The sequence below is a fragment of the Telmatherina bonti genome, assembly GCF_933228915.1.
Source record: "Telmatherina bonti genome assembly, chromosome: 13".
Classification (NCBI taxonomy): domain Eukaryota; kingdom Metazoa; phylum Chordata; class Actinopteri; order Atheriniformes; family Telmatherinidae; genus Telmatherina; species Telmatherina bonti.
The window spans coordinates 36,327,625-36,340,803 of record NC_136611.1 but is presented as its reverse complement, the minus strand read 5'-3'; the positions used below and the strand labels follow the sequence as shown (position 1 = coordinate 36,340,803).

The window sequence follows — 13,179 nt, the reverse complement described above, 5'->3', positions numbered from 1 at the left end:
GTGAAGTTGGAGAGTTTGGTGAGTAACGTGAAAACACTGCCCTGCGATGGACTGGTGAGCTGTCCAGGGTGTCCCTGCCTTACTGCTGGGATAGGCGACTAGGGCTGCCACCTTTCAGCATTGTTGGTTATAAAGTTTTGCTAATTAAACAACATAAAGCTGTGATTACAAGGATCTCTACTAACATGGGGAAAATACTTTATATAATAAAGTGCCATATGCACAATTCTTTGCTATTGTGTAATTAATTAACCTTAAAGGAGATCTCTGTGTGTCGTGTGCAGCACTGAACTTTACATAAAATAACACCTGTGTAACTTCACTTGCATCCAGTAAAAAGGGAGGAATGGAATGACAAAGTCATATCATCTATACCGTGGTCACTAATAGATGGACAAGTTCAGTTACTGTCTTATCATCCCGTGACGGTCGTTACCATAGCAACGCGTTCATCAGCTGGTTCAGATCAGCTGATTTTTGACAGGTGAATGAGAGAAACGCGCGACTTGACAACAATAAAATGAAAAAAAGGAACATAAATAAACGTTTGTTATAAAATATTTACAGTGTGGGACCATGGGGAAGACGACGTCATGCCCGGTGTCGTGACGTGAAATGCGGCTCCTCGTTGTTTAATCCTACATATTGGACTGTTTCTGTTTGCTGCTTCATGACTTGAACCCATGTCATTACCGTGTTACAACTCTAATAAAAAAAAAGGGGGGCTCATTTATCGAATGATCACTTTCTACAGTTTCCTTAAAAATGAACTGAAAAACATAAAGCTCTGAACATTTTAATGCAGGATATGCATTTAAAAAAAAAACATTTCCCTATAGCTAGGCTATATATATATATATATATATACATATATGTGGATTTATTACATTTTCATCCATTGAAAATACGTTTTTAATGGTTATATATGATATTTATGTTGGTTAATAAAATTGAAATTATATGCCTACGGAATATAAATAAATGATCCTGCTCTCCTGGTGCTGTTAGCTATCACACTGTCCACCGTGCGCGACTGAAGAGTTTCTGACACGTTGTACAGTCTGACTTATAAACATCCTCACTGACGCCGAAGCCGCATCTCTTCACGTCTGTTTTACATGTGTTTTTTTTATTTTCAGGAGGTAGAGAACCAGGATCAGTTTAACTTTTTAGAAGGCGCGCGTCTTCTGAGGAGCGTGCATGAGTCATGTCTGTCTCTAGGCAACCTGCACCTGCGCAGATTCTGCAGGAAAGAACTTTTTTGCTGGCTGTTGTGTTTTCTTTGTTTTATTTAGTTAATTGTTTTTAGATCGAGTGTTGATGTGTGTGGCTGACATGTATAGCTGCTGGAAAGTTATGAAAATACGGAACAAAGTGCGTCCCGTATTGGTTCAATCCGGGATGCAACGTCTGTCTGTCAATCAAAGGACGATTCCGTATTTTACGGGACGGGTGACAACCCTACCCTTCATCGGACTAAGCGGTAAGGATGATGGATGGATGAACGTGAAAACACTAAACACTAAGTTTACTCTGTACCACCAGGAAGCGCTGTGTAAGCCCCTCCCAGATCCAGATCAGCATACGAGAGGTCCTCCTGCAGCATCCAGCTTCCAGCAGGACCAGGCTGAAGTTTCCACTGATTGATCTGTCCTGGTTTACTGTCAGATATTAAAGTCTGAATGCATGTAATGAAGCATGTGGAAAGTGAAAGTACTGTAACACGTTGTATGCTGGAGACGTTAGTTAAATTACTTAAGGATCATTAACTTTTGGTTGGCCAGAGAAGATAGATAGATAGATAGATAGATAGATAGATAGATAGATAGATAGATAGATAGATAGATAGATAGATAGATAGATAGATAGATAGATAGATAGATAGATAGATAGATGTGATATTCCCATTACTGTTGTTAGTTTTTCTTGTGATAACTGTCTGAAATGAAGAAATTACCATGACATAATTTGACTGAAATGTCCTGCATTCATGATACAATGTGTGTTCAACTTTTCACATTTTCTGTATGCTGCACCCTTAGACCGCATATGAAAGATGGACGGAGCCTCCGGTGGTTAAAAGTGAAGCCTATGCAGAAGTGCATAAAACTGCAGTTCTCCCTTCATCCACTAGGGGCTGCAAAACAAAGCAAATCGCCATAGACTCCCATGTTAAAAAGACCAACTTCACAGCAGAAATAAAAATGTTTACAGCCTGGTTCAAAAATCAATTTTAATTTTAATAGTTCATGTTTACCTTCATGACAACTGTGGGGGGAGTGAATTTTCTTTCAACTCGCCCATTTAAAAGTAATTTAATCTCGAAAGTTGTCATATTTAGGGGCGTGTCCTTTTGATTGACAGGTACCCAATGTTCCGCTTTAAGTCAGAAGAACGTAGAACAACCGCGGTTTTTAACCGGTTAAGAACGTGACCTAGCTTTAGCCCGCTTACCTCCGTTAGCTGGTTAGCTCCTGTTATGTGGGTGTGGGTGGGTGGGTGTGTGTGTGTGTGGGGGGGGTTCTTTGCTCTTTGTCCTTGTGTGTGTGTGTGTGTGAGTGTGTGGAAAGAGCTTGTGTCGATTATTTTGAAATGCCTTTTTATCCACTGTTTGTTTTAATCCTTATGACTTCATTTTATCCTGTAAAGCACTTTGTGTTGCCTGAGGCATGAAAAGTGCTCAAGAAATAAAGTTTGATTTGATTTGATTTGATTTATCTCCGGGTTAGCTCAGTTAGCCCTTAGCTACAGAAAGCTCGGAGTTGGCTCGATGTCAATCATCCACCATGACGCTCACAGCCCCCCTCTCAGCTCCACCTCTTTGCCCATATTTGTATTTACCGGGCGCGACGACACGCATGTCCCTGCCAAGATGGTGATGGTAGGAACCGCCCACCGAGGGAGGCTCTCTCATGAAAAAAAAAAAACAGCTGTTTATTTCAGTGTGTTTATGTGAAGTATGTTGTTTATTTTATTTTATTTTATTTTACGGAAATTTCGTTTTGCTTTTTCTGCTCTTATTTTGAAGGGCCACCCCGGAGGTAGGTGTAACTCTGCCGCTTTGACTGCTTGAGCTCCAAGGAGAGAAATCTCTGCCGCTGACGGAGGACGGACTATACTTCAGCAGGACCCAGTCCTACAGACGTTCGGCGCAGGTTCGGTTCCGGGCACAGTTTGGACCCGGTCCGGACAAACAGCTGGTGTCGGTGGATCTTCAGCTGGGACGGGCTGGAATGGCTCGGCCGAGGAAGAAAAGCTCGGTTGGGTGTTTGGTGTGAGGCTCTGAAGGGGGGACGGACTGGGAGGAACATTACAAAGTGCAGATAAGAGGAAGAGTTGAAGAGGAGGACTGAGCTGCGGGGAATTTAGACAAGAAGAAGAAGATGATGATGATGGGAAGAGGAGCGGAGCTGCTGGAAGTCTGCTGCCTCCTCCTGCTGCTCAGTGGAAACTATGACTGCAGAGGTGAGGAGGATTGAGGATGAGGAGGGAGGTTTGTGTACTTTGTTGGACCGGGGCGGCGCTAGCGGACTTTCCTGGTTCCGGGTCGGTACTTTTAGGTCGGGTCGCTGTTTATGTGCTGCAGGGCCTGAAATCCATCTGTGGTGACTTCAGCTGTGACTTATGTCTTCTTCAGTCTACGTAACAACGTCTCCATGTGTTACTGTTGCAGTCTGTCCAGCGTGGAGGTGAGGATGATGATGTTTACCTGCTGTCTGAACGGGAAACCATGATGTTCTGGTTCTTCATGACATTCAGTATCAACTAATCGGTTTCCCCCAACATGATGGTTACAGATCACAATGTCTGTCAGAAGAAAAGCTGCAGGTCAGGCTGTCAACCCGGAGGAAGAGGGTTTACCGGCTGGTTATAGGCTGTCAACCCGGAGGAAGAGGGTTTACCGGCTGGTTATAGGCTGCCAACCCGGAGGAAGAGGGTTTACGGCTGGTTATAGGCTGTCAACCCGGAGAAACAGGGTTTACCGGCTGGTTATAGGCTGTCAACCCAGAGAAACAGGGTTTACCGGCTGGTTATAGGCTGTCAACCCGGAGAAACAGGGTTTACCGGCTGGTTATAGGCTGTCAACCCGGAGGAAGAGGGTTTACCGGCTGGTTATAGGCTGTCAACCCAGAGAAACAGGGTTTACCGACTGGTTATAGGCTGTCAACCCGGAGAAACAGGGTTTACGGCTGGTTATAGGCTGTCAACCCGGAGAAACAGGGTTTACCGGCTGGTTATAGGCTGTCAACCCGGAGAAACAGGGTTTACCGGCTGGTTATAGGCTGTCAACCCGGAGGAAGAGGGTTTACCGGCTGGTTATTGGCTGTAAACTGGAGGAAGAGGGTTTACCGGCTGGTTATTAGCTGTAAACCGGAGGAAGAGGGTTTACGGCTGGTTATAGGCTGTCAACCCGGAGGAAGAGGGTTTACGGCTGGTTATAGGCTGTCAACCCGGAGAAACAGGGTTTACCGGCTGGTTATAGGCTGTCAACCCAGAGAAACAGGGTTTACCGGATGGTTATAGGCTGTCAACCCGGAGGAAGAGGGTTTACCGGCTGGTTATAGGCTGTCAACCCGGAGGAAGAGGGTTTACCGGCTGGTTATAGGCTGTCAACCCAGAGAAACAGGGTTTACCGGCTGGTTATAGGCTGTCAACCCGGAGAAACAGGGTCTACCGGCTGGTTATAGGCTGTCAACCCAGAGAAACAGGGTTTACCGGATGGTTATAGGCTGTCAACCCGGAGAAACAGGGTTTACCGGCTGGTTATAGGCTGTCAACCCGGAGAAACAGGGTTTACCGGATGGTTATAGGCTGTCAACCCGGAGAAACAGGGTTTACCGGCTGGTTATAGGCTGTCAACCCGGAGAAACAGGGTTTACCGGCTGGTTATAGGCTGTCAACCCGGAGAAACAGGGTTTACCGGATGGTTATAGGCTGTCAACCCGGAGAAACAGGGTTTACCGGCTGGTTATAGGCTGTCAACCCGGAGGAAGAGGGTTTACCGGCTGGTTATTGGCTGTAAACTGGAGGAAGAGGGTTTACCGGCTGGTTATTAGCTGTAAACCGGAGGAAGAGGGTTTACCGGCTGGTTATTTGGCTGTAAACCCAGAGGAAGAGGGTTTACCGGCTGGTTATTAGCTGTAAACCGGAGGAAGAGGGTTTACCGGCTGGTTATTTGGCTGTAAACCCAGAGGAAGAGGGTTTACCGGCTGGTTATTGGCTGTCAACCCGGAGGAAGAGGGTTTACCGGCTGGTTATTGGCTGTAAACCCAGAGGAAGAGGGTTTACCGGCTGGTTATAGGCTGTCAACCCGGAGGAAGAGGGTTTACCGGCTGGTTATTAGCTGTAAACCGGAGGAAGAGGGTTTACCGGCTGGTTATTAGCTGTAAACCGGAGGAAGAGGGTTTACCGGCTGGTTATTTGGCTGTAAACCCAGAGGAAGAGGGTTTACCGGCTGGTTATTAGCTGTAAACCGGAGGAAGAGGGTTTACCGGCTGGTTATTGGCTGTCAACCCGGAGGAAGAGGGTTTACCGGCTGGTTATTTGGCTGTAAACCCAGAGGAAGAGGGTTTACCGGCTGGTTATAGGCTGTCAACCCGGAGGAAGAGGGTTTACCGGCTGGTTATAGGCTGTAAACTGGAGGAAGAGGGTTTACCGGCTGGTTATTAGCTGTAAACCGGAGGAAGAGGGTTTACCGGCTGGTTATTAGCTGTAAACCGGAGGAAGAGGGTTTACCGGCTGGTTATTTGGCTGTAAACCCAGAGGAAGAGGGTTTACCGGCTGGTTATTTGGCTGTAAACCCAGAGGAAGAGGGTTTACCGGCTGGTTATTTGGCTGTAAACCCAGAGGAAGAGGGTTTACCGGCTGGTTATTTGGCTGTAAACCGGAGGAGGGGTGTCTTGGTGCTACTGAGTCCAGCAGTGTCAGATCGGATCAGCAGGTGGATCATTCAGACTGCGATGCATTCAGGTGCCATCAGGTTATAAGAACAACAGTTCCTAAAGGAGGACTTGACGTCATTCATACATCATTTTAACTTCATCTGAACTCACCATCAGCTTTTCTTCCTATGTGACCAAAGATAAAGACGGGAAGTTTGACAGCATCAGTGACTGAATACCTTTTCTCAGGCTGAGGTCGGGTTTTAGCCCAGACTCAAAACCAGACCTGGTTCTGAGACTGTGGCTCCAGACCTCCTGAACAAACAGTTCACACAGACATCCGGAGGTCCATCAGTCCCCGCTTGTTCATCTGACATCACGTCTCTGCGTCACGTTGCTCGGCAACCTGTTGAAATGTCTGTAGGTGTGGACATCCTGATGTGTTGCCTCTGTGGGTTCTTCCTGAATGCGGCTGCTCCTGATGTTAGCTCAGCATTTTAAATAAGACCACCAGAAATGTGAGAAATGATGTAGCGCCACAAAACTGATCAGTAACCGTGATGGATGTACTGATAAGCAGCGTTTCCTGCATGTCTGCAGCCCTGTAGAGCTCCCTGCTGAGAAAGGCTTTAACCTCCGTCAGAATGAAGCGAGTTTACTGAGATCTGGGTCAAATTCCACCTTAAATCTTTGTGATCTGATCGACACACATCCGCTCTGTTAACACACACAATGCAGTCTGCACAGCCGCCTGTTGCCTAGCCGCTAAGAGACGTTTGGGTCGGCTGTGGCAACATGACGTATTCTGGTTCAGCTGATTGTAAACCAGGGAAGGACGTAATAATCATCCAGAAACTGTTTATTTGATGGATGACATCAGATTTAGTTTGGTGTTTTCCACCCAGTTTGCACCCTGTCCACACCTGGAAAGAAAACTCTGTAAAACCACTTCCTTTATCTGGAAGGTGTAAAGATTAAAGACTGACTTTACATGACTGAAGATGTGTGGTTATAGCCCTGCGTTTCCAGTCTGTTCCGGCGGGAAAACACACCTGATGGTAGGATTTACTTCCCTCTGAGTTCAGAAGGAAGCAGTTTTTATTACAGCAACGTTTAGGTGAGAGTTTCAGGATATTATTTGTTGTTAAAACACAGCTCATATTCAAAAGGTTTGGAAAACAAAAGTTTCCGAGCTTTTCTTCTTCAAGCAGCACTTTTTTAAAGTGTGCATCATGGTGCAATATATTTAGCACATAATACTGCAATGAAAATAGTTCCAGTAATAATCATATATTATGTTTTACTGAAGACACGTTTGTGTAACTTTCAGATTTTAACCCTTTCATGCATGAATGAATAAAAAACACAATGCAACATATCTTTAAATACAGTATTTTACCTCTACAGAAATATGCAATGATACTTTTTTGTTTTACTAGTGATATTTTGAATTGATCATGATTTATGATATATTTTAATTTGTTCTATTATCTGTGAAATAATACATAATCAGAATTATATGATGTAAATATTTGATAGAATATTGCTTTTTTCTTTTCCTATTTATTGCAAAGGAAAACTTGCATAAAAACAATGTATCACATGTATCTATGTAAATATATATGTATATAAATGTATACATATATAATATATAAAATAACTATATAATAATATATTAATAATAATAATAATAATAATAATAATAATAATAAATGTATGTTTACTTATATCGTGTATTGGTTCTTCAGTGATGTGTTGGATGACTCACTAACATCCACTGAAGTGTTTTATTTACAAAAATACCATCCTCGTTGCTATGGGGCTGTCCTGGCTGACACGCCTCTGCAGCATCGCGTGGACATCGGGGGCAGTACCGCTGGATTGGCAGACTGGGGTGGTGGTTCCCCTTTTTAAGAAGGGGGACCGGAGGGTGTGTTCCAATTACAGGGGAATCACACTCCTCAGCCTCCCTGGTAAGGTCTATTCAGGGGTCCTGGAGAGGAGGGTCCGCCGGATAGTCGAATCCCGGATTGAGGAGGAGCAGTGTGGTTTTCGTCCTGGTCGCGGAACAGTGGACCAGCTCTATACCCTCTCTGGGGTCCTGGGGGGGGCATGGGAGTTTGCCCAACCAGTCTACATGTGTTTTGTGGACCTGGAGAAGGCATTCGACCGTGTCCCCCGGGGGCTCCTGTGGGGGGTACTCCGGGAGTATGGGGTACCGGACCCCCTTGTACGGGCTGTCCGGTCCCTGTATGACAGGTGTCAGAGCTTGGTCCACATTGCCGGTAGTAAGTCGGATTCGTTTCCGGTGAGGGTTGGACTCCGCCAAGGCTGCCCTTTATCACCGATTCTGTTCATAACTTATATGGCCAGAATTTCTAGGTGCAGCCGAGGTGTTGAGGGGATCCGACTTGGTGGCCTCAGGATTGGGTCCCTGCTTTTTGCAGGTGACGTGGTCCTGTTGGCTTCATCTGGTCGTGATCTCCAGCTCTCACTTGAGCGATTCGCTGCCGAGTGTGAAACGGCTGGGATGAGAATCAGCACCTCCAAATCTGAGACCATGGTCCTCAGCCGGAATAGGGTGGATTGCCCTCTCCGGGTCGGGGGTCAGGTCCTGCCTCGAGTGGAGGAGTTTAAATATCTCGGGGTCTTGTTCACGAGTGAGGGAAGGATGGAGCGCGAGATCGACAGACGGATCGGTGTAGCGTCTGCAGTAATGCGGACTCTGCGCCGGTCTGTTGTGGTGAAGAAGGAGCTGAGCCAGAAGGTGAAGCTCTCCATTTACCAGTCGATCTACGTTCCCACCCTCACCTATGGTCATGAGCTGTGGGTCGTGACCGAAAGAACGAGATCTCGTATACAGGCGGCTGAAATGAGTTTCCTCCGCAGGGTGGCCGGGCTCTCCCTTAGAGAAAGGGTGAGGAGCTCGGTCATCCGGGAGGGGATCAGAGTAGAGCCGCTGCTCCTCCGCATCGAGAGGAACCAGTTGAGGTGGCTCGGGCATCTGGTCAGGATGCCTCCTGGGCCTCCCTGGTGAGGTGTTCCAGGCACGTCCCTCTGGGAGGAGACCCCGGGGAAGACCCAGGACACGCTGGAAGGATTATATCTCTCGGCTGGCCTGGGAACGCCTCGGGATCCCCCCGCAGAGTTGGCAAATGTGGCTGGGGAGAGGGAAGTCTGGGCTTCCCTGCTTAGGCTGCTGCCCCCGCGACCCGACCCCGGATAAGCGGCATGAAGATGGATGGATGGACCATCCTCGTTCATAATTATGCAAGAAAATAGTAATTATGCAAGAAAATATGCAAGAAAATAGTGGGCAGCTATTTACAAGTAAATAGCTGCCCACTATAGTGACCACTGTGCATGAAAGGGTTAAAGACAAACTGGACCAGAGTCAACATCAGACTGACTTTTACTGACTGGGGAGATCTCAGAGAAGAGGCGGGACAAAGACAATGCCTGATTGGTCGTAGAGGTGAAGACGTTTCGAGTTTTTATGTTCATGATTTTTATTCATATGTTGTCCTTGTAGTAAATATTACACAATAATTACACAGAATATCTATAATTCTGATATTAATTTGTATTGATTAAAAGAAACAAACGCTGTTGGTGTCGTTCTTCCTGACAACGGAAATGCAGCTTCAGGTGACGTCTGGTGGATGTGAGGCTGATTTCAGGCCGTCACACCCACTCTGAGTCAGCGCTGTGTGTGTGTGTGTGTGTGTGTGTGTGTGTGTGTGTGCGCGTACGCAGCTCGTTGCTGCAGGTCGTGCGTTAAGCAGCTTAGTGTTGCTGCTGCCGGCTCGGAGCCGAGTGTTTCAGCAGTGAAGAAATAAACTCTCTTTGTGTGTGTGTGTGTGTGTGTGTGTGTTGGGATAATTGAGTTAAAACAGACGTGAACAGAAGTTGTGTGTTATGTTCCTTCACACACTGAGACACACATACGATGCTGCTGAATGAGTCTGATGGTTTACTGGAAGCCCAACGTTTCCCTGAATCATGACTCACTTTGTGTCTTTTCTCCGTTCAGAGCAGAAACTCTGAACTTCTGCTTTTCCGGAGTCGCAGCTCGGAGCCGGACGTGCACTTTACTGTGAAGAGAGCATGTGCACGTGGTTTCATGCACGTTAAACTGAGCTGCAGGTTTCCTCCCTGTGCTGCTGAAGGAGCTCCGGTTGGAAGCCCGGAGCAGGGAAACGATCCTCTGCATGTCCTGTCCTGCCTGTGAAGCAGCCCTGCTGCTTTTCTGTGTTTTCATTCCTGATGTCCAGTAAGAGGAACCGAAAACCCAACCAGAACCGCCTTCATTCTGCTGATAAAACCCAACCAGAACCGCCTTCATTCTGCTGATATAACCCAACCAGAACCGCCTTCATTCTGCTGATAAAACCCAACCAGAACCGCCTTCATTCTGCTGATAAAACCCAACCAGAACCGCCTTCATTCTGCTGATAAAACCCAACCAGAACCGCCTTCATTCTGCTGATAAAACCCAACCAGAACCGCCTTCATTCTGCTGATAAAACCCAACCAGAACCGCCTTCATTCTGCTGATAAAACCCAACCAGAACCGCCTTCATTCTGCTGATAAAACCCAACCAGAACCGCCTTCATTCTGCTGATAAAACCCAACCAGAACCGCCTTCATTCTGCTGATAAAACCCAACCAGAACCGCCTTCATTCTGCTGATAAAACCCAAGCCAAAACGTTAAAGAAGGAGAACGTCAGGCGACTCTGAACAGGTCTGTCAGGATCAGGTTAAGAGATTTTCACTCAAGTGTCAGACCTGCAGGGCAGGATCCCCAATCCTGGTCCTGTAGGACCAGTGTCCCCCAGTTTCACCAGTTCCCCCAGTGTCACAATTCCCCCAGTTTCACCAGTGTCACCAGTTCCCCTAGTTCCACCAGTTTCACCAGTTTCCCCAGTTCCCCCAGTTTACATAGTTCCCCCAGTTTCACCAGTTTCACCGGTTCCCCGAGTTTCCCCAGTTCCCCCAATTTCCCCAGTTCCCCCAGTTTCACCTGTTCCCCCAGTTCCCCTAGTTTCACCAGTTTCACCAGGTCCCCCAGTTTCACCAGTTTCCCCAGATTCACCAGTTCCCCCAGTTTCACCAGTTCTTCCAGTTCCCCCAGTTTCCCCAGTTCCCCCAGTTTCACCAATTCCCCCTCTTTCCCCAGTTCCCCAATTTCCCCAGTTCCCCCAGTTCCCCCAGTTTCACCAGTTTTTCCAGTTTCACCAGTTCCCCCAGTTCCCCCAGTTCCCCTAGTTTCACCAGTTTCACCAGGTCCCCCAGTTTCACCAGTTTCCCCAGATTCACCAGTTCCCCCAGTTTCCCCAGTTCCCCCAGTTTCACCAATTCCCCCTCTTTCCCCAGTTCCCCAATTTCCCCAGTTCCCCCAGTTCCCCCAGTTTCACCAGTTTTTCCAGTTTCACCAGTTCTTCCAGTTTCACCAGTTCCCCCAGTTTCACCAGTTCCCCCAGTTTCCCCAGTTCCCCCAATTTCCCCAGTTTCACTAGTTTCCCCAGATTCACCAGTTCCCCCAGTTTAACCAGTTTCACCAATTTCCGCAGTTTCACCAATTCCCCCAGTTTCACCAATTCCCCCAGTTTCACCAGTTTTTACAGATTCACCAGTTCCCCCAGTTTAACCAGTTTCACCAATTCCCCCAGTTTCACCAATTCCCCCAGTTTCACCAGTTTTTACAGATTCACCAGTTCCCCCAGTTTAACCAGTTTCACCAATTTCCGCAGTTTCACCAATTCCCCCAGTTTCACCAGTTTTTACAGATTCCCCAGTTTCACCAGTTTTACCAGCAGCATTGGTCCAGCAGGCTTCTGGGACGTGGAGGATCCCGACAGCTGGAGGTTTAGGAAGAACGGGGGGTAAACAGAGACATGTTTTCTCCTCTAATGTCCGAACACTTTATTGTCCTTCATGGAAGAGTCCGGGGTCTGATGCCGAGGGTCTGATGCCGAGGGTCTGATGCCGAGGGTCTGATGCCGGGGGTCTGATGCCGAGGGTCTGATGCCGGGGGTCTGATGCCGAGGGTCTGATGCCGGGGGTCTGATGCCGAGGGTCTGATGCCGGGGGTCTGATGCCGGGGGTCTGATGCCGAGGGTCTGATGCCGGGGGTCTGATGCCGGAGGGTCTGATGCCGAGGGTCTGATGCCGGGGGTCTGATGCCGAGGGTCTGATACCGGGGGTCTGATGCCGAGGGTCTGATGCCGGGGGTCTGATGCCGGGGGTCTGATGCTGGCGCTCCGCTGCCTTCATGGCGGTGCTGATGTCCACCAACCTGGTCTCCTCACATTCCAGTCAGTCCGGATGGGGTCTGGACTCTGACCGGACCACTCTGAGACTCCCTCCCGTCTTCCTCCCGCTCAGCAGAGACGGCTGATGGACGCTGCCAGGTGGTCACGTGACTCTGGCTGCAGGCGGGAAAGGTCGTTTGCCGTTGCCGTGGTTACAGAGAGAACTCCTACACGTTGGTGACCACATTATCTGCTGTGTTGTGAACAGATGGAGACAAACGGACAGTGTGTCTCTGTGTGGGGACGTCAGCGCGTGTCCATGCAGGGATCTGATGGGATTGTTTTATCTTTATATGAGAGATATGACGTAAAACACACCGCTGTGCTGCTGGTGAGACCAGCCTGTCTGCAGAAACACACCGACCAAAACACACTCTGATCCAGAACCATGTAGATCCACTCGTCCCGTGTCTGTCATGGAGGCAGCAGTCCTGGGTCTTCCCCGGGGCCTCCTCCCAGAGGGGTTTACCTGGAAACCATCCTCAGCCAGGTGTCCAGGACCAGGTATCCTTCTCACCTGGTTCATCTGCGTTTCTACTCCTGGATGAGGGAGCAGACCGACGCAGAGGCCCGGCTGACTAGCTGTGGAAGGAAACGGTCGGTTTGCGATGCGGTGCAGACGCCTCAGCTGGACTGTCTGGGACATCTGCACACAATGGACATGATGGCTGATCATGACCTTCTGCATGAGGAGCTGGAATCTGGAGGGACTTGGGCCTGTCTGAAAGGTTGGTTCAGTTGGCTGGAGATACACAAACAAACTCTGAATAAACAGCCTGCAAATGTAGCTCAGAGACAGGAAGCGAACTACAAGCAGGGCAATGTGGATCAATGGAGCTGGAACATACGTGCACGTTGGACGCAACGCTGCTCTGGCCTGGAGAAATGGCCGGAAGTCAATCCAAGATGGAAGACCTGCTGATATGATGCAGCTCTGTCCAAGGTTCAGACACAAGAAAACTTCATGTCATTTCTCCGATT

General features: G+C 48.1%; 1 protein-coding gene across 1 annotated transcript in view; it reads left to right on the top strand.

The window, feature by feature from the left end:
• Window positions 1-3,093: 3,093 nt before the first annotated feature.
• The window catches only part of adam9a (ADAM metallopeptidase domain 9a), a 45,492-nt gene continuing 35,406 nt past the window's right edge, over window positions 3,094-13,179 (top strand). The window contains exon 1 of the mRNA XM_079250992.1: window positions 3,094-3,465. Within this exon, the coding sequence (XP_079107118.1) occupies window positions 3,384-3,465 (82 nt within the window). The 5' untranslated portion in view covers window positions 3,094-3,383. The remainder of the gene's footprint in view (window positions 3,466-13,179) is intronic.